The 20678-nt window shown below is 41.7% G+C and overlaps 1 protein-coding gene across 14 annotated transcripts in view; it reads left to right on the top strand.

Moving 5' to 3' along the window:
* Positions 1–20678, top strand: part of LOC125769762 (uncharacterized) — a 258686-nt gene that overhangs the window by 23998 nt on the left and 214010 nt on the right. For 13 of the 14 annotated variants that reach the window (XR_007419102.1, XR_007419103.1, XR_007419101.1 and 10 more), the window contains one exon: positions 5601–5681. The exons of the other annotated variant lie outside the window; for it this stretch is intronic. Coding sequence is in view for 1 of the 13 variants with exons in the window: in XM_049438612.1 (XP_049294569.1) it covers positions 5678–5681 (4 nt within the window). In the remaining 12 variants the exon portion in view is untranslated. The remainder of the gene's footprint in view (positions 1–5600; positions 5682–20678) is intronic. 14 annotated transcript variants of the gene reach the window in all.

The raw sequence follows: 20678 nt of genomic DNA, 5'->3' as shown, positions 1-20678 counted from the left end.
CGCTACGGAAACACGAGCGGTTCATGAGCGCTGTGTGCTTTAGGCCACCGGGCATGCATTTTGTACGGCTTGGGGGGGAAAAAAGAAAGTCATTCTTTTCCGGCTGTGCATGCTGGGAATATAGATATCGTCATGTAATGTGCATGTGCAAAATGGTGGAAAAAAGGAGAAAAGAAAAGCCGAACCGTACGTACAGTTACGGTCAAGTTTTCGCATTACATGCTGCAATTAATGTTTTTGTGTTAAATTATTTAGAATGATTTTATTTTTTTAGCATGACTTGATCGTATTTTCGTTTAGATTATTATGATTCAACTTTTCGTAATAATTTATAACTTTTTCTGAAGAAGAACACTGCTTATATTGTTAAATGTAGAGAAAAAACTATTTTGTGATGCACATTGCATAACTGTGGGCGCTTTTTTAAAAAAATCTGCAATTTTCGGTATTTTACAAATTAATTTTACTAAAGATCCTGAAACTTAAATTATAGAAGTAAAACATTAAGACTGAGACCAAATGTTTGAAGCTTGCTGTAGAAAGAAAAGAAGTGAATAATATTTTTTTTGGCACGTTCACACTATCCACTTTGTAAAATGGTTCATTTGACTGGGAAGCACATTTGTACTCTTGTGTGTGTGTCTGTGTGTGTGCAGTGGTTAGCTTTGTCGCCAATGTTCGTCGATCGACCTACAGCGAGATACATGACCTCATAAACACACCACCGAACGCTGTCGAACGGAAAATGGAGTGTTTCTTGGGAAAGTATGACCCAATGCGCGAGAAGGAAAAATCCCACCGAACCTTTCGCCATAATTGCAATTGCAAAATGCCCGTTGAAAAATGGCATCGCACTGCACGGTGCACGATTTAATTTCGATTGCAAACAGTGCAAGGCAGCGTAGGGAAATTATGATAGTACGCTGTTTTATGAGCATGTGCCGGGTACGTGTGTTGCTGGATGGTGAAAACCAAACCAACGCTGGGAATACTAACTGGGCAACGGAGCGCGCGTGCTGGTAGAATTCAAAACCCCGACCCGAAAGATCCCTGGCGGCCATTAGTGGTTCACGGTTGTTGCAAAGAAAGTTGCCCTTCCCTGCGTTCGTATGTAAAAACCACGGGTTTTTCGAGGGGAAGAAATAAGGGGTTGGCGCACGAAGATTCACTCCGCCGCTCCCCGTGGTTAGTTTTAATTACCAACACGCAAATTTATACGCCTTCGCCCGGATGTAAAAGTATTAATTGTGCAACTGGCTTTTACTCGCCGCCCCCGCCGAAGTTGGCAAAATTGCTGCTGCTGCTGAGCGAACTCGGTTGGAGTTCGATTTCGCTTCGAGCCTGAGCAGAAAGTTTCGTACTGTTTACGTATTCTGGAACACCCCTCACGAGGGGTTTTGCGAGTGTTTGCGTAGCGTAATTTAACTTTTGCGTAGCCGATTTACGATCGGTTTCGTGCAGAAGTATCAGCAAAGATTACTTTCGGGGGGAAGTGATCGTATCGAAACTGGAGCTAATCTGTATAGATATTGCTGTTGGCAAAACAATTTAATTAAGTCACAGAAATAGGCTTAAATGCAGATAAAAAAGGAGCTTCTTCGCTCAAAAATTACAGTTAAATTTTTTTTGTAGAATTTTTCTTTGTAGTATTTCCTAAAGCTCAAGTACTGCGAACAACAAACAGCTTAAAGTAACTGTTCTTCTGCAAGAATAGCTTTGCTCCACAAACAATTGTTGATCGATGTTGCTACTTAGTCAAATGCTAATCAACTTCATCCTACCCATGAAGAAAGAAATGGACAATATTAATCCTACCAATGATGGTACGTAATATTTATTGACAAAACCTATTACCAACCATTCATCACCATGACTTACGGTCCCTTCCCACTGAAGTAGACGTCTTTCGTATTTGAATTGGCAGCTTTTCTCTAAAATCCGTTTCACTTTCATTTTTCTTGTTGTCCTTTTTTATTTTTTAAACAACTCCTCATTCTTGGTGTTCATTTTCGTCAAAAACGATCCGTCGAAATTTCCATTTTTCAGCAACAAATAATATCCATTGTTAAGCGCTTGCTCGCACTTCGAGCGCAGAAAAGACGGTTCGTAAAGCCATCCCCCAAAGGATGGCTAATCGTAAATCAAATCTTGCGCTCCATTACGTTTCTGCTTAAGTGTGGAAGCGAAAGAAAAAAATGAATGAAAAACTCCGGTTTTAGTTGCGGAAAAGAAAGAAATGAGCAAGTCGGTATAAATTTGAAAGCAACAATCTTCTGCGACTAGCTTTGATTTGTTCGCCTCCCGTGGTGGAGTGTTTTTCGTCCTTTCGCTCTAAGGGATCGAAAAAGTTCTATTCCGCCATATGGGGGAAAACCGGGAATTAAGAAATGGAGGCCGGGTTCGCTGACAATTTCAATCAACCCTTCCATTTAAACTCGAGAAACCCTCCGAGCGCTAACAAATTGATTTCCAATTTGTTTCGTTCGCTCTCGTTTCTTGCCGCGCACGAAACGGGACGGTGCGCCGGAAAGTATGCAATTTCATGAAATTCGTGGAATAAAAACCGACGAACGAGCGCTGCAGCACAGTAAAAACATCTGTTCAAAACGAAAAATCTTCCCCTGCAGCATACTGAATGTTGCATGTTTTTTTTGCTGTCCTTTTCACTCCTGCCGATTGATAGTGGAAAATGATACGGTTGTTGCAAAAATTTTGCCAACGATTGATCACCCGCAAACTGGGTTCTAGGACGGGTTTCGCGCCCTTTTCGGTGGAAGCACGTGAAAGATTTATGCACTGCTTCCGGGGCACAACAAACATACGGCAGCGCAACACATCATCAGCGTAAGATCCGGTGAAGAGTTGAAAAGTTTGATAATCTTATCGATAAATATATCCTTTCCCCGGGTAAGCTGGTAAGTGTGTGGTTTAACCTTTCCGTCTTGCGGCAGGTTTGTCACCCCGCCCGAAAATCTGGGAATTGAGTCACAAGTGCGGAAATTGCAAAGTTTGTCGTTTCGGGGTTTCGCGAAGCGATGAATTGCATCCGTTTTCAATTTTTAACGTGCCGACTCGTGCGTGTGTGCAATCCTTCCCCTTTTTTCTTTTACAGATACGCCTAACAGTTGGCAGTGGTAATATTTAAAATTCATTCCGGTGACATCTTTCGCCTCATTTCCCGTGACTGTTTTTAGCGCAGGTCTTATTCTTTCGTCATCTTAACGTGAAGGCTAAATATGCTTCTCACCGTTAGCGTCTGATTAAGGGCGCGGAAAGAAAAACAAAACAACCCACTGGGAAACCATCTGCTAGGGGTGGTTGCCGTTCAGCCAACCAAATGCGGTTCTGCTGTGCTTCCGGAGCTTGTGTGACATCCTGTTGGCGGAAGTGTGCTTCGAGCAAAATTGGGCGAAGACATGGAACTCGTAGAACAGATTGTCATCCGATTTCCGGGCGGGGGTGTTTTGATTTTGCCCCGAAGGGACATGCGTGAGGGATTTGTGTTCTAAAGGTAAGACAGCTGAAGAAAGAATGATTCTGATTGGTTAAGAAATCTTCCAGATAAATTACATTTGTAGGTAGCAAAGAGAACTATCCTGGTGATTACGAAATTGGGAAACAAAATAGTATTTTTTTTGCCGATGTGTTGTTTTATAAGTAATGAGAATATAACACTTTCAATCTATTTACTTGTAAACAAAAAAAAATATCTTAAACAACCAAGAAATCCACAATAATGTAAAAACAAAGTCAGTATCCTCTCTAAGAAATGTTAATTAAAAATGCAAATGCAATTATGCAAAAGGCATAGACTACATCATTTGTTTTAAAAGCTTTCACAGCCAAGCAATTGAGTTTGAGACTCAATAATTGTTCAATACAGGCGTCCCCCGAGATACGACGATTCGCAGATACGACGATTTTGCTCTTGACAGTTGACAGTTGTTATTTTACTCAAATTGTTAATTTTTTTTATTTTCACCGCAACCGTTAAAATTACATGGTTTTCACTGAATATAAAAAATTAAATTTTTGGAATAAACTTATACATTCTGGATAAATATTTTATGGAAATATTGAATAGATATTGGAATGATTAGTTAATATGCTATTGAAAACGATTTCTAGATTACTTTTTCCTCTAGAATATTTGAATAAAGCTTTCGACTCTCTACGTATGGTTATAAACGATGTATTCTCGACTTACGCCTTGCTTCGAGCTCTTTTTTCGGTCCTAAATTCAGTCGTAACTCGGGTGACGCCTGTATTGCTATTTTGCCTTGAAGTTCAATTATTAACCATCGTATCTGTATAAAAATGTGAACTACATTGTTCTGTAGGTAAATTGCAAGAGCACAGGATATAAAATTAAAACTGCATTACAATTCTCAAGCGTTCGCGTTCAATAAATAACATCATAATGGAAAACATGTGTTGATGGACTGAAATGGTTATTAAATATTTTAGTTAACTCTATAAATTACCTTCTTCCTAGCTAAGTAATCATATAATGTAGCTGTTTGAAACAAAAAGAAAAGAACTCCGCTACGAACCGATCGCCACTGGACAAAAAATCCCCTTAGACTATCGCGAACGTTCAACTTTTGATTGACTATCCCTGTCTAATTAGCGGCTGGACATTTCAATTTAGTTTTCCACGTTCCTGTTTTTGCTCCCCAACTTAACAACCCGTGGGTTCCCGTGTTGCTGTGACTAACCATCGTCGTCAGCGTGAACTTTGCCATCTGCGTCCATCTGTGGTGCGATGCATTTGCTCTAAACGATCGTGATGGCGTCGCATCCGGTTGTTCACATCCGCACGCAAAACGGGCAAATGCAATGAGGATGATGAACTTTTCCCTTTTGCGTATGGTGTATTCGATGGTTGTGGTCCATCCGTCCGTGTGTATGTGTGTGTGTGCGAGAAAGTTATCCATTTCCCAATTGCAAACCTGCAGTGCCTGCACCATCGTTAACTGTTGTTATTATTATTATTAGTTAAAGTTTCCTGGGCTTTCCCTCCAGGATCGGGAATCAGGAAACACCGATACACGATGCAACTTTACCGCGAGGATCTCATTTTCTCACCTTCCTTCCCTTCCTCACTCATAACCGTTGTTCACCCGATTGGCTTAGATTTGCAAAAAAAGCTGGTGCTGGTGGCGTACGAATGGCATTAGAAGGGACGAAAGTTTCGGCATCCGGAAGTGTCGATCGTCAAGTTGTTCTGCATGTTCTTTTGCCATCACAATTCGTAGCATCCTAACACTTCCCACACACATTGGTTGAGTGAATTTTCATCGCGAATTTATCTCGATTTCGAAATGGAAATAGTCAGGCTGGGGGAAAGTAAAAGTTGGCCCCGGGGAGTTGAGGGCACTCATTTGCCATTTTGTGGAATACCCGTGGATGTATGCCGAAACAATGAAGCAAGTTGGTGGGTTAGTGTGGGTAGCTAGTTAGGATTTTGTTCTGCTCTCTTTCTCTCGTTCGCTCTATCGCGAAAGCGCAATGAGATTGAGGTGGGCAAAACTGGCCAGTAGTTAGCGTCTATAGCAAACTAATTCTCGTTTTCTTTTTTTTTCGTTTTCCTCCATCAGTTCGTTTTTTGTTTCCTTCCTGATGCAAGGAGACGGGGAGCACCAGGAACTCAAGAAAACTAATCCTAGTTTCCGGAATGGGTAAGTGTAGTTATGGTGAAGTGGAGATGTATTTTATTTAATTTATATTTCATCAGGGGATTATGGAGATGTAGCAAAATGGCAAATGCTAAATAAGGCAATTTGTATTTATGAGTCAGGAACGGTTCGGACTGCGGACGGTTTTTTTGGACGAAAAAAAGTGCTTGTTTCCGATTGTTTCCACTTGCCGTACCTTATGCCGTAAATGGTACTGGCCAGTGTGTTGGTGCAAGGTCTTGCACTGTAAGTTCAACTGCACCCGGCGGACCGATCGGACGGAAAACAAGGCGTTTGTCAAGGGTGAATAGAATTGTTTAGCAACCAGGGATGTGCAACTTGTGAGAGAAGAAGGTAATCCTTGGAGGATTGGCGGATCCATTTATATGAATGTTGCCATTGAAAATGTTTCAAAATAATTATTAGCTCATTTGCTGCTTATTAAGCTTGTTTGATTGCATACTTTTAGGCGCTTTTTGCTTCACTTGTAATTAGTTCTTGCAAATGTAATGAATTGTCCCCTCTATTATTGAATTTATTAAGAGGTTGTTTACCACTGGTTTAGAAGTATCACAATACAGTGATAGAATGGAGCCTGTATGGTGACGAGTTTTTCACACCCATCGGAGCAAGTGCTTGGAATGGAAAATAAATAAAACTTGTCCAACGGATATTCATAAACGTCATAGCCGGCCACACAGTCCATCGGGATGATGAGTGCTGGTTGCTAGTGTCCCAACAAAAGGATTTTTCTTTTTTTTCTCCAATTTCCCATCACCATCGTCGGTAGATTAGCAATGGCACCAGCAGTCCATGTCCAGCAAGCTTACTATCTAGACGGCACATTGCGCATCAATCCACCACGATGGGTAATGAAAAATACTGGCATTGCGTTGTACAACTACCCAAGAGAAACTAGTTTCAAATTCAATTTACTACTATTTCCTTCCTACTTCCTGGCCCTGTCCTGGTTGGCGTGTGCTGCATTTGGTGTAGCGTGAAAACGGGACCCGAGAAAAACTTTTTCCACCCATCTTTGGTGCCCCCAACCCCTCCAAAAAAGCTCACCTTAAACGTTCGGTTTTGGACGTTGGGTTTGGTGTTTTGTTGCCCGGAACTGTGGGGGCGGGTGGAGATATTATTGAAATTTGCATTATTTTCCATTTGCGAGAGGTAAATTTACGGTTCGGTTCGGCCCAAGCTTTCTTGTTGCTTGAAGTTCTCATGCCACAAAGTACTCGGCGGTGGTGAAGGAAGGAGATGTTTTGTTTTTGGGGCCAAAATTGTTGCTTACTTGGTACAAGAAGTACGATTGTAGAATTAGTGAAGTTCGGCATTGTTTTGTTGCGCTCGGTTTCGTCACTTGATTGCATAAACATGTTTTACTTTCGGTTAGGCTTACAGCCTCATTTTATTTCATGCATTTATGTTATTAAATAAACGTATAAACTTACCATAAAATAACTATAATCATGATAATGTTGAAGAAACAAATAATATCCTTCATGACTTGAAGATTTCATGAAAGTTTAAGATCTCTCAATTTCTTCCGTTAATGATCTTTTTTTTACAACAATTAACATTTAAAAGACCTTTTACTCTGTTTAGTAAAAGGTTCACAAAACTTCCAACATTATAGGTCACCAAAATGTTACCCTCATTTGAGGTGGATTAAGGTTCAATGTAATTCCTTTTTCTTCTTGATAAAAATCTGTCTGTTGTGAGCTGTTGTGAAGGTTTGTGCTTTCACCTTTAATGTGTTTCCTGACGGCCTTCCGTCCAACCAAAAAAAAAGGTTCGTTTCTATCCAATCGGGAGAAACAGATGGATGGTTGGTTGTGTTTTTCTTTTGTCTACTCCCGTAACCTGAACGAAGCTTGTACTTGTTGCCAAAATTGTTACTAGAAATTGCTTTTATCCCACTTTCATCGATTCGATGGTCCGGGTGTAGACTTTGGTTTTCTGTTTTTTTTGTTGGTTTGGTTTTTGCAAAAACCTCACGGTCACTGAAGAGTTGACCGGTAAGGTGAGGCTATTTTTGGGACGAAGGTAGACCTACATCTGCTGGAACTGCTTGCAAGACGTCTTGTCTTGAGGATGGGAAAGCCTTTATTGTAAGATGGCACACCATCTTAAAGCTGGCCTGTGCTTCACCTTCAACAGCTCTAGCCGGTTGTGGCAAGGAAAGTGTGTGAAAGTTGCCGGGAAGCGGCATCGAAATGCTGTCGTTTGTTTACACTCACATTATTCTTCGTTAATAAAATGTCAATCATTTCCCAGCTCGCTCCCTTCGGTACCATCGTACCATCATTCGTTCCGTTTTCATTTGACCCATCCAGATGTGGTGTTGGATCCGTTGTAGGCTTGATTGAACCGTCTAATGGAATCCTGGAAGACGTTCAGCAGCCTGAGTACATCCGGTGTGCGAGAATGTAATGGTAGATGCTTCGAACGACCGATGCTGATATTGTGAAGTTCGATGTCTCGAAGACATACGCCGAAGGTGGCATCGAATTGCCTTCCGGGTACTTTGAGCTTGGGTTTGAGCTGATTAAAAGGAGGACGAGACGACTCCGTCTCGTGGAAGCGTCTTGTTAGGATGATGGGTAAGACGTTGTAGGAGAGCATTGGAAATGGGAAAAGTGTACCATCTTTAGCGCTCCATAAGGCCAATAAGTAAACCGAATGAAAATCGACCACAAACTATTGAGGTTAGCAAGTGGCTGAGGTCGATCAGTTGTTTGCTTACGTTGCAAGACGATGGAATTAAATCATTGCCTTCGATTGAGTAGTGACAACTCGGCTAATTTTGAGTTGTTTCAAAGTAATCTGTAAGTATGCTACACATGAACGTACTTGAACCCAACAAGCAGCATTTACTTACCAAACATCTATGTTCTAAAAAAATCTAAAACGGATGTAAAAACCATGCCGAAGAAAGAAAAGCTGGCCACACTTATAACCACACGCCTGCAGATAACAACAGATCAGCCGGGTGCGTGTAAAAGCTTTCGACTGTAAAACATCGGATTGTCGGGTCGGTGGTCACGCGCGCGTCTAAGCTGCACATAAATTGCATACTTTCAGGCGCGTAAGGGTTTCACTAAAAAGAGATGCGGGAAACGGATTGGTTTTCCACCATTTGTGCAAGAAGAAAAACATGGTGCAGCGAATGTTTTGCACAAACCAGCGAGCTGACCTTTTTCGTCCGTCCCTCCTCGCGGTCCGCATCATTTTCCAGGTTGGAAAACTCTAAAGTGCAAGAAGAATTTTCTTCCTTAACGCTTCGTTGGATGACACAAGTATGTGGTGAGGGGGAGGTGCGGATTTAGAGAAGCTTATGGATGGATTTGTTTTTCCGGAAGCTTGGCGAACCGATGGCAATGTGTTGCTTGCACTTTGAGGTTCGCTTTTGTCATGCGGGTCCGGAGGTTCGCCTCCGGTAGCGTAATCGATAGCTCGAAAAACCGTTTCTGTCTGAGGAAATGGAAAAACGATGTTTTCAAGGGAAGGATGGTGGGTATTCGCGTAACGTTTGCGGGTATCAAGTTTTGCTCACAATAATAATGTTTGACGGTGTATTTCAAAGGCGATTTGAGTGCCAACCAAAGATACGTTGGATTAGTGAAGAAAATAATGGTGTACATTTCCGTGGTAAAGGTATAGTGCTGTTTTATAATATGATAGAGAAAGCATTGTAAAGAGGAGGGTTGCATTACTTGCAAAGAAAGGCAACCTTTTGCATTTGCACTATGAATGAACGCGCAATGCTTTGCTCTTTCTACAATGAAAATGTTTTTCATGTTTTTCAGTCATAACTACAGGAGTTAAAAAATGGAAATCGTACCTTTTTCTTGGATTAAGAAGGTTTCTCTTCACAAAAAATAGGCCCTTTACGAAATTTAATAACATTTTATAAGAGGGAACTGTGAAGAGAATTGCTTAGTTAATTTATTTCATTTTTTATTTATTTTTTTAAAATTTTTGTATTGATTTTGTTCACAGTAGTTGTTGTTAAATTTGATGTTTGTGTTGTATATTTTAAACATCATTGCATTAATAAGCTAAATTGCCTAATACACTTCACATTTTTCATCGCAAACTAAAAATCCCTTTTGTAGAAAGATATTGAATACACTTAATTTTCTTCTCTAAATAATAAATTGTTTAAAATAAAGGTTTTGTTTTCGAGTATCTCACCAAAACCAGGCAAAAGTTTACTACGCCACAAAAGCGTCCTGAAGCTGCACGGTAAATGTTTACCAATTCGACAATACAACTATTGAAAGCCGCTCACCTTCTCACCATTGATTTCGTACCAGTTGAAGCACATAATGGCCTACGGCGTTCCGTTATGTCGAAGTTTGGCTACCGGAAAAGCTGCCTTCCCAGCAGATACACACACACACACTCACACACACCCAACCACACGTACATGCGAAGTTCCACACTTCACGATCCTTGTCGATGAGGCGTAAAAGTCGTCAAAGTCGTGATCCTTATTGAAGCCGGGCATTAGCGTCACATCGCGGTGTGGCACACACACACACACACACAACCCGCCCAACGGAAAACCGAGAGGGGGGTTTTGTTGACGAAAGTGCTGAAAAGTACCCTCGCACGGGTAAACAAAGTGCTTAGAACGGGGATCACACGGTACACGGTCGATGTTTCGTCCTTTTGTCAGGTGGCACCCACGATTCTGTTGAGATGCGGAAAACTTTAGGGGGAAAACTTTAGGTGCGCTCTCCGTTTTTGGAAGGTGGTTGAGCATTGTTGCCATTACTTTGCCGTTTTGGGTGCTGCTTGGAAATTATAACTTAAGCTGCACTCGATCGACCCTCCTACCCAGTGGGTGCTGCTAGAAGGTTCTTGTTTCTTTTTGAATGAGTTTTGTACACTAATTACTAGCAATGTGTTACCGGCAGGAACACAATGTAGGTATAAGTTTTCCTGTACCATCGAATGTTTTACGGGTAGCGTGACACATGCAGAAGGTTGATTAAAATAAAATATTTGATTAATTAAAATTTTATACAAAAATAAATAAATAGAAAAATAAAGTTTCAAACTCTCGTCATTAAATAAAATAATTTATTATTTTAGTCTGAAAAATATAATACTTTTCCATTGTAACTTTGCTTACATCACAATGTTTATTTTCTGTCGACATAAATTAGAACAAATATGTAGAAATAATGTATACCAAAGTATTCCATTTGGTGCTCCACAAACGATCCGGCTACGCACAACAAAGGCAACCAAAAATTCATTGCGATTGTCATTCGTCATCATGTAGTGGTTTCGCGTTTGTTTAGTTGCGTCTTAAAAACGATTCAAAACCTGCCCCACCCCCCAGTTTTCCTTGTCCCCAATGTTGTTGATGGCATTTAAAATTTATCATACATTCCCGAGGTGGTTTGCCGAGCCCGTAATTCGTGTTTTCCCCCCGTCTCAATGTACGATCGTCACATCGTCATCGTCCGGCATGCCGCAAACGTTGTGAAGACCGAATTCGTTCGTTCTATTTCGAGCATTCCAAATATGGGAAGCAACGTGGCGGGCGTGTCCGGAAGTGGTCAGGGTGCGGGTTTTAAACCCGTGCACAAACCTCGGTTGCACAAACTCGGTACGGATGGTAATGAAAATAAATATTTATCACCAGCCAACGGTTTAGCATTTGCCTGTGAAATATGACATCCGTGCTGGCCGTGCGGAAGTGAACGAGAGGTTAAGCGCTTTCGGTGTAAGAATCGTTCGGTCCGGTCGTCGGGTCCAGGTACTGCTAGGGACTGCTTTGGGGGCCATTTCGATGGTCGTATTTTCATCAGCGTGTAGGTAAGCGTAGCACCGTACCCGTGGACGGGCTTGATGGTTTCCCGATTGTGCGTTTTGCTGTCTGGTGGCAAGTGTGAGAGAAGCCAGTTGGTGTCCTTCCCTATCTTCAGATCAATTGTTTCACTCTTTTTTGTTTGCACAAAAGCTTGACTGATGGTAAAAATTAAATTTTATATCCTTACGTCAACGCAAAACGCTGTGCCCCGGTTTTCGTTCGGCTCGAAAACGACCAGGCGTCTCCATTTGCAAAAGGGGGTTTTTCCTAGTTTTAGATTTTTAGATGAGCCGACCCGAACAAAGCCCGTTTGTATACACGTTGGTGTTGGGGGTTTTCAAAGGGAGAAGAAGAAGAAGGTGGGGAAAATAAAATGACGACAGCCTCATCGCTTAGAGGCGATGTTTGGTTCCCCTTCACAGTGAGGATGTAAGCCTCGAATTGAGTCGAAGCCACCCAAAAACCCCCAACAGGGTGGCCGATGGGGTAGGCTGCAAAAAGGGGCATGAAAGCATGGAGCGTAAAGTAGTTCTCTTTAATAATAAATATGATAATTTAATGATTATTTTATGACCCGAGGAAAATTTGCATACAAACGAGATAGTGGGCTTTGCGATAATAACAATAATAATAACAATAATGGCAATCAAAACCGAATTAAGCTAGGAAAGTGGTGGTGACGTCCGGTAGGTGACGGCGGAAGGAGAAGGAAGTATCCGAGTGCAACTGGCAAAAAGGGGAGGTTTGGGTTGGGTGTGCACATCACTTGAATGTCACTTTCATATGATTGAGGAATTGAGGTTGGTTGAAGCAAAGTGGCGCGACACACCGGGTACATGGAATAGAGAACCGAGCCTGACTTGATGATACCATCAAACGGAATCTTCAAACCCATATCGCTTCGTGCTAGTTAGATGCAAGCGTTTGCCTTGAAATGGCGCTTGAAAGATATGATTTTCATGCTCTGTTTCTGACGCCTAATGACGTCGTTCCGGGGGATGTTTATTCGGTGGAAACGTTTTGTCGGTGCAGTTGCAACTCGAAGTTAGCACCCACCTCGTTCCGTTGGCAGTGGCACACTTTAAGCTAGTGGCACCATTTAATGGAAATGTTTATCGTACGGGTAGCTGCATTAAATTGCCGTACCGTGTGTTGGGATTGTTAGAGAAGTCTTTGCTGACGGTGAAATGGTGAAGCATTTTTGGAAGATTTTGTCATGAAGCTGGTTTTCAGGACGTCGTTTTTACGGGATTATTCTTGGATATACTTATGGTGGTTAGTTGGTGTAATAATTCGAAATTTTGTAGCTGTTTTTCAGGTTGTTTTTTTTAGAAATAATTTATATAAAATTTTAAGTCAAACAAGTGAAGCAATTATTTTTATCGTGTTAGAAAGATCGATGAGTTATGAGTAATGTTGGGTCGTGAGCGGAAGAGCTACCTCCGCTCACCTTACTGAGCGCGCTCATTGCGCACCATAAAAATATATCACACAGCTCAACACTGAGCGAAAAGCGCTCAGACGAGCGCACAGAGCGACGAGCGCAACAGAGCGACGAGACCACTGAGCGACGAGCGCACTGAGCGAAGAGCGCGCTGAGCGGTGTGCGATATGCGCGTAGAAGAGTGCATTTAGCTAAGCGCATTACGGTGTGCGGTGCTTACAAATGAGTTTAAATGGGCTGATTTATCTATTCTAGGATTTTTCGAATGTTTGACAGCGCTTGGTGAAGAATTTGGTTTTCAGAATTTCAGTTCAGAATTTGGTTGATAACAAAGTAATTCTATAAAAACACTCTAAGTAAACAATAAAGTAAAAGCCAAATTAAAATACAGATATGCTTAGCAAAATGCCAATCCAAACTAAACGTTTTCCAATAAATTCCACATGATCAATCGCTTACCGTTCATTAGCTCCAAACGGCACAAAAGATGCTCACATTCCTCTGGATTTCATTTCCCACCCACCCCAATCAATGAGATCAATCAAATGCCACTTAAAACATTAGCCCCGTTTACAACCGAGCACCGAACGTACAATGAGCGTTCAAAGGTTACAAACACGTAAATCACTAATCCGGCACTAGCGTTTTCCTAGCGTCTGGGAAATTCCTGCCAATCATTGCACCGGCAAATGGTATGCTCCACACAACTTCACACACGCGTGCCATTAAAAACACGACCCGGTGGTGTTGGTGTTGGAATTTACTTGTGGGTTTGGGGGGTGGGGTGAAATTTTTGACTCTGATCAAAGATTTTCGGTCGGTGGAAATTTTGCACCACACCGGGGAAGGGTGCACAAATCAACATACAATTTGCTATTTCACTTCCCAGTACATTGAGCATTGGAGGAGGTAGGAGATTTTCCATTTCTTTGTGTAAACTTGGCAGTTCTATTGTTGCCGTCTGTTTTATATGCTGTTCGGTGCCGGTGCGCGGTTAGAGATGCATCCGTACGAACTCAACTCACTGCCAATGTAACTCCGGTACGGGCACATTTGCTTGAGACAATGAAGCATCATCCGCATCGAGAGGAAAACTAACTTCCGATTAGGATCGTTAAATCTAGCGCCCAAAAACTCGGTTGCTTGGGTTGGAGTTTTTCCGTAAAATCGACTCTTCAGTCAGTCTCAAGTTTTGGTAATCACCATCAACGTTAGGCGCGAACGCATCTCGAACCATCGTTTGCCGTCGTGTGTGGAATCGGATGAAACTTTTCCAACAGCAGCGAGGTGGTTGAGTTGGCACTTTGCTTCACAAGTTCGCATCCACTCCATTGTTTCAATGTGCCCGATTGAAGATCGGGTCCAAATTGCTGCGTGGAAAAGAAGGGGGGTTTTTGCAAAATGTACACAAATATTTGCATAAAATATTTCCAACTTCTCGTATTTAACTTTGTGTCTACCTTCTCTGAGGGTTAGGATATTTGGGACACGTTTCTATACGTTTGCATCGTAAGTGTAAAGCCTTTTCCCCAGTCAGAAGAGATACGCTTCCGGGGAGACGGGAAAAGATTCCGGTCTGGTAACAACTAGAGTGGCAACCAGAACTCTGACCATCTGCCACTATAGCCCGGAAGGTTTTCGTGCTGGATTAGCGCGCCGACGAGCTGGGCTACTCAGACGTATCAATCACTCGAACACGGTCGGGGTCGGTTTTTCGGGGTGCCGAGTGCATTCGGCTTCAATAAATCAACTACCAGACGAATTGAGGGTTGAGATCAAACGAAGGAGTAACAAAAACTGTACATCGATTGCACTGTACCTGAGCGTGAATGGTAAACAGGCGTTTTGATTGGGTTCGGGTTCGGGCTTCCCGTCTAGCGCCAGGAAGTTGTTGAGCATTGATTGTTTGTGGAAGTAAGTAAGGTACGTCTGAACCGTCAGGTTCGTTAGGTTCGATGAAAGAATATGGGGAACGAGATATGATAACGAGTGCTGTACGTATTGGTTTCAAGTTGTCTTGCAAATCAATGGGAAAAAAAATATTTACTCACTCTGTGCCATTAGTGATCTTGCGCCTAAAAGTAGGCAAGTGAATGTTCTTATTTTTCCATCAACTGAAGTTTATGGATGAATCTCAAACTAAGTTAAGATTTCAAACAGTTTGACATACCTGTCATAATGATGGAAAAATAATTCAAAATTATGAAATATTATGTTAAAACTTTATGTGAACTGAATCTAAAAATCCTTTCCTCTATATATTTTTTCCAGATCGATGCAAAAATTGCTTGCTATTGTTTTGTTTGCTCCTTTTCAAATATCCTTTCTGTCTGGCAAAATAAATTCTCTTATTTTGCACCTTCTCTGTTTGCCAGAATAAATAAATTCAGATCGATTGGAAAGATAAATAAATAAATTTTATTTTTCGCGCGCACAAACAGTTTGCACGAAATAAGTGAAAAGAGGGATTTGTGAGAATGTTTACGATTAATTTACCTTTTCACTGTGGACAGGGGGGAACATAATATGGGGACTGGGCACGTGTGAATTTGAGAGATGATACAAAGTTCACGTGACCCCTTTTAATGGGGATTGAAAAATTAATTATCTTCACCGTTTCGTTGTCATTATGTTTTAAGCTTTACAAACGAGTTGATTGGATTGTAGGAATGGTATGCATCGGATGAGCTGCATGGAAAGTTCGCATGGATTAACCCTAGAGCGCCTTCAAATGTTTAATCTTTTCTCTCATTTAATTGTGGTCGTGGAGTGGCTTTGAAACTTTATGCTTATGGCAGCACGATAAACAAGGGACAGCAGAAGGTGGATGTTCAACACTTGTAATGTTCAATGCACGTGCATGGATGAAGTCGATGCAACCAAGGGTGTCAATTTATTATTGACATAATAAGATCATTAATACGATTGGAGAACCTTTTTTGCCACAATTCCAACATTTGTTTCCACGCTACAGACGGTAGCCTGGATGCGGTCACGTTGATTTCTTATTCACAGCCTCCAAGGTACACACGTGCACGGAAATTGTATCGCCGGGACCGGAATGAAAATGCAGCAGCAATGAATTTCATTATCATTTTAATGATGCACCACCATTCGAAGGTTTCGTTTGGGGTGACATTTGTTTACTGGCAAACCGGCATACCGATGGTAGGTAACATACACGGCCCGTTGATTGCATTGCCAGGTAGGAACCGACACGGACCGTCACACAGATTGCTAATTAAGGTATGGTTCTTGTGGTGAAAATTGGACATGGGATGTGATGGTGCATTTTTTTTCCTGCTCTCATTGCAATCATACTTCCCTTTGAATTGATTTATGTACACGGCTCTTCTTCTTATCACGTTTGTCGATATCGCACTCAGTATCGTTAATCATTTGCTCGGTCGATTATGCAATGCAAACGTATGTTGATGCTGATTATCACGGGTCAATAGATAATGCGATTCGGGAAATGTTGAGAGGTGGAAAAATGAGAAACCGACTCAGATGTGTTGATAATGTTGATGCCTAATTAGAATTTGTTACACAAATATTTATCCGTTTAGAAAACGTTTAAATTCCAGCGAAAGGAATTTTAATCGAATTCTTTACAATGTGGTTTTCTATGTTTGTCATAAATGTGTACATTTTTTTATCACACTATGAGTATGCGCTAGTATGATAAAGCATTGCACAGCAATATCAGCGTTCGTGGCTTTATTCCACCGAGGTACATTTAGAATAGCGCCTAAATGTATGCAATCGGAATTACATGATTACTTTTTCTTCTTTTAATAGTGACACGTTTATCCTTATGAAACACAGTTTTATTTTTTTAAATGAAAAGAGAGAAAACTATGTCATACGCAATTTTTTCTCTCTCTCTCCCTCTCTTCGTTGATAAGTATGCTTAAATGGTGGTACGTTTGTGAACAAAACAAGCAGCTGTTGTTGGATCGTTTTGTGCCAAACAAACATTCACGTGTCGCTTCCATTGCACTTTCTCGTTTCATAAACATGCACAATCTTCACTGCAATTATGCTGTCGCATAGCCTGTCGGGTGCATACACACATTATCCCGTGAGTAAAATTGGCGACCGTGTCTCAATTTTCTTGCTGCCTTCCATCGGCCCTGCCACCAGCAACAATGTACGCACCCAACATATGAAATTAAATAAAATCATATGGATCGTTTCATCATCGTTCCGCGACTCAACGTTGACGAACGCTAAAAGGCTGCAAGTATGCGGGATTGTTTTGCCAAAGCTTGGAAGGGTTTTGTTGTGGAGTTGTCCTTTCTGCAACCGGTGGTTGCCAAGCGTGTTGAGGTATCCTCGTGAAGAAACCCGTTGTGAACGTCCCTAAACTAAAATCCAATTAAAGCCACCACTGTATCTTCTTAATTATAGTTTATTATGTGGGTGCTTCATAAGCGACGAACCTCTTTTCTCTTCACACGCTACTGGATGTTGGGAAGTCGGTCAACAACGTGGTGGACGGTTGATCGCCTTTGGGCCGTCACTGTGGTAGGGCACAAGCACATTGTCCGCTTCCGCTAGACTGTCCCAGGACAAAATGGACACAGCTTTTTGTCTTGTGGATAAGCGAAGAATTAAATTTCACGTTGCATACATTCAGGCGTTAGGGCATGTGTTGGAAGGCGGGTTTGTACGTTGTGACTATGTATGTGTGTGTGTGTGTGTGTGTGTGTGGACACTGTACCGACGATAAATTACGACGACAATCATCGTCTCAATATTGCCCTTTTGGCTTAACACACCGGATCACTTTCAAACCGGGTTGGTCGTTCCCGGGGCACGTTCCGTGTTGAGACATGTGGTTTTGCTGGCTTGCCTTTGTCCTCCTCTATATCCGTTTTTGCTGCATCCCTGATTTCGTTGAAGGATATTCAATTTATAAAGCTTATAAATGTTTTATAACCTTATGACTATTTCATTATAAGCCTGCTTCCATATCGCGAAGAGTGTGAAACATCGTGCTCGTCTTCCCGTTTCGGTGCTGAGGCTCCAGATGGAACAGCTTGGTGCAAGTTCACCGAAGAAAGCATCCCAAAGGCTCGTTAATTGATGAGAGGCAACACGAAAGGAAAACAATATACCTCTCAGTACCGTCACACCACCGTCCGTGACTCGGTCTCTTTATGGAGCGATCATAAAACCCGAAATGTGTCACATTCGCTCTCTGTCTCGCTATTGTTTCTCACGGGCTTACCGGGGAGGGAAGTATTAATTTCATTGCAGACGCTCAAGTTGCTCCGTTCATCCGTTTTTACCCGCCAGCTATCGTCATCTTTCTGGCTGGCGTTTAACGTTTTGTTGACGCTTTTTCTTCAACCTTCCAGCGAGTAAGCTCAACTCTCGAGAGGATGATGAGCCGATGGCAATTTTCTATGCTTTCACTCCCGGTTGGGTGGTTGGTTGTCTTTTGCATCGAGTGCAAGAAGGGGGAAAAACATGACGTCGCATCGGTGGACGAGCGTCGGTTTCGGTCCATTAAAACAATAGTCCGTGGCTTAAGGGTGACTCTTAACGGGGGAGTGAGGGGGAAAAGATGGAGGCAGCATGGCTCATAACCGATATCAGCGACAACAGAGATAATGATGAGCTTTGATAATGAACAACAATGATGCTTGTGACCGAGCGGATGGGGAAGCAGTACCCCAGTGTTGTTGGGTGGGTAAAGGCGAAGACGTTGCTTGATGATGACAATCACGTCAACGAAAGGAAAACGCTTCGAGTACCCGTACCGTACCCGTAGCACGAGAAGCATCCGTACGTTGTGGTTTGTTATTCGAGTAACGAGAGTTGGGCAAAAGGAGATGAATGGTGTATAAAGATGATTTCTATTTTCCGTGTACTTTTTGTCCAGTGCTCTTGTTCGGTGTCTTGGTGGTTTGTCCCGATGGTTGAAGGTTATTGGAGAAACCTCACCAAGGAATAATTACGCTTCGAGCTTACCTTGATGTTTGTTTGCTGTGCGAGAAAGCTCATTGGCTGCTGATGATGATGATGAGACGCAGCCGTAAAGATAATTAAGCGAAGGAAAATAAATCATCGTAACGATTGGGTGGACATGGAATAAAGCAGTTCGTTATGTTTTTTTATGTTTTTTTTTCTTTTCTGGAGGTGTCGTTTTAAGCTTGTTGTTTTCAGCTTGTTGGAATTATTGGGACGTGGCTTATCAAATGTAGATTAATCAAAGTGCATCAAAAGTAAAGAAGAGCTAATTTCTGTTTTTCGTTTGAAACAATTTGCTTGTATAAAGATTGTATAAAGATTTAAAAAAATTGAAAATATTTTTAAAATAGTTTTAAATAGTTAAATTAAAATTGAAATAAAAGTAAACATTGTGAATAAAGTAACCATTCTAACAAAAATTGGAAAAATATCAATTTAAACGACATTCCGCTCAAAGTCTTTTTTTAACCAAGTTTAATGGTACCTTAGTAGAAATATAGTAGATAAAAGTTTTGTTGTAAAGATATTTTTTTTATAAATCCCGTCTAAGGTATGCAAGAATGCATACATTAATCTCCAAGATGCTGCTTGAAATTCTGTTTAAACAAAACACTCATTACATTCCAATTAGTTGCTATTAAATGGCAATAAAAGATACCATTCTTTCGTGAGCACCATCGAAACAAAACATTGAAATTGAAATTTCTTCACTATGCGTCATATTTTCCCTATCGTCATAGTTACCGCCAACTGTGATGATTTTGCTTTGGGCCTCGGAAAATTCCTACGTTGAAAAAAGAGATTGAGAGGGAAAGAAAGAGGACATCAGGGAATGAAAGGAACAAGTCAAATGAGCTCCGTCGCGGCTTAAACGTTGTTGTCGCATATCCTTGAGCCATACGGTGCCGTTACCCGGACAGCCACATTCTCCGGATTTGGATCATTAAAGGCAAATGATGAACAGCCGGCAACAGTGAGCCAGCTTGCTAGTACAGAGTCTACGTGTGTGTATGTGTGTGTTTTGTGAAATAAATATGGAAAAAGGCCCAACCGGACCCTCGGATAGAAACTGTTCCCAGGAAGAGAAGGAAACGGATAATAAAAGTTGGCAAAGCACGGTGTTCTGGTGGAAGACAGCAACCGGAAGTTATTTCGTTTTCGGCTCGATTCCAACTCGCTAGCGGAGAAGAGCGGGGAAGTGAGGGGCGCATAGTTTCGCATAGGACAGTAGTAGTGGTCGACATTCCGTTTTACGGTGCGTATACCGATTCTGGGCGGAAATAAACCGGAAAATGTCATCAACTCAACCCAACCGGTGGTAAGGTTGATGGGTAGGGAAGAATGTCTGTCGGGAGCATTTAGTCTGTTGGTAGAAACCATCACGATTGTGAATGACTTCTTGGAGAGGTTTTCTCCTGTACTGCGGGAGAAAGAACATCTCACAAAGCGGGAGAGCAAACGAGAAAATTGGAAAACAATTTTAATAAAGTGCTCCGTAAATCATGCTTTGACCACTGGCATAGCGAGCGACCGCGTGGAACAGCTCGTTGGTCAGGGCCGATTCGGCAGCTTGGGAAGAATTCGACCAGCGTTTGAAAACTAGCGCCACTATTTGCTCTAACGCGTGATATTTGTGAGGATTTTTTTGCGAATCGAAACCTTACTGTTTGTTGAAAGAATGGTGGCAAGAACGGTCTTACTGCGGTGCAGCAATTTCCGTAATCTGAAATAACTTTCGTCA

The sequence above is a fragment of the Anopheles funestus genome, chromosome 3RL (assembly GCF_943734845.2).
Source record: "Anopheles funestus chromosome 3RL, idAnoFuneDA-416_04, whole genome shotgun sequence".
Classification (NCBI taxonomy): domain Eukaryota; kingdom Metazoa; phylum Arthropoda; class Insecta; order Diptera; family Culicidae; genus Anopheles; species Anopheles funestus.
Note: the sequence above shows the minus strand (reverse complement) of the source record. Positions and strands in the feature narration are given on the sequence as shown.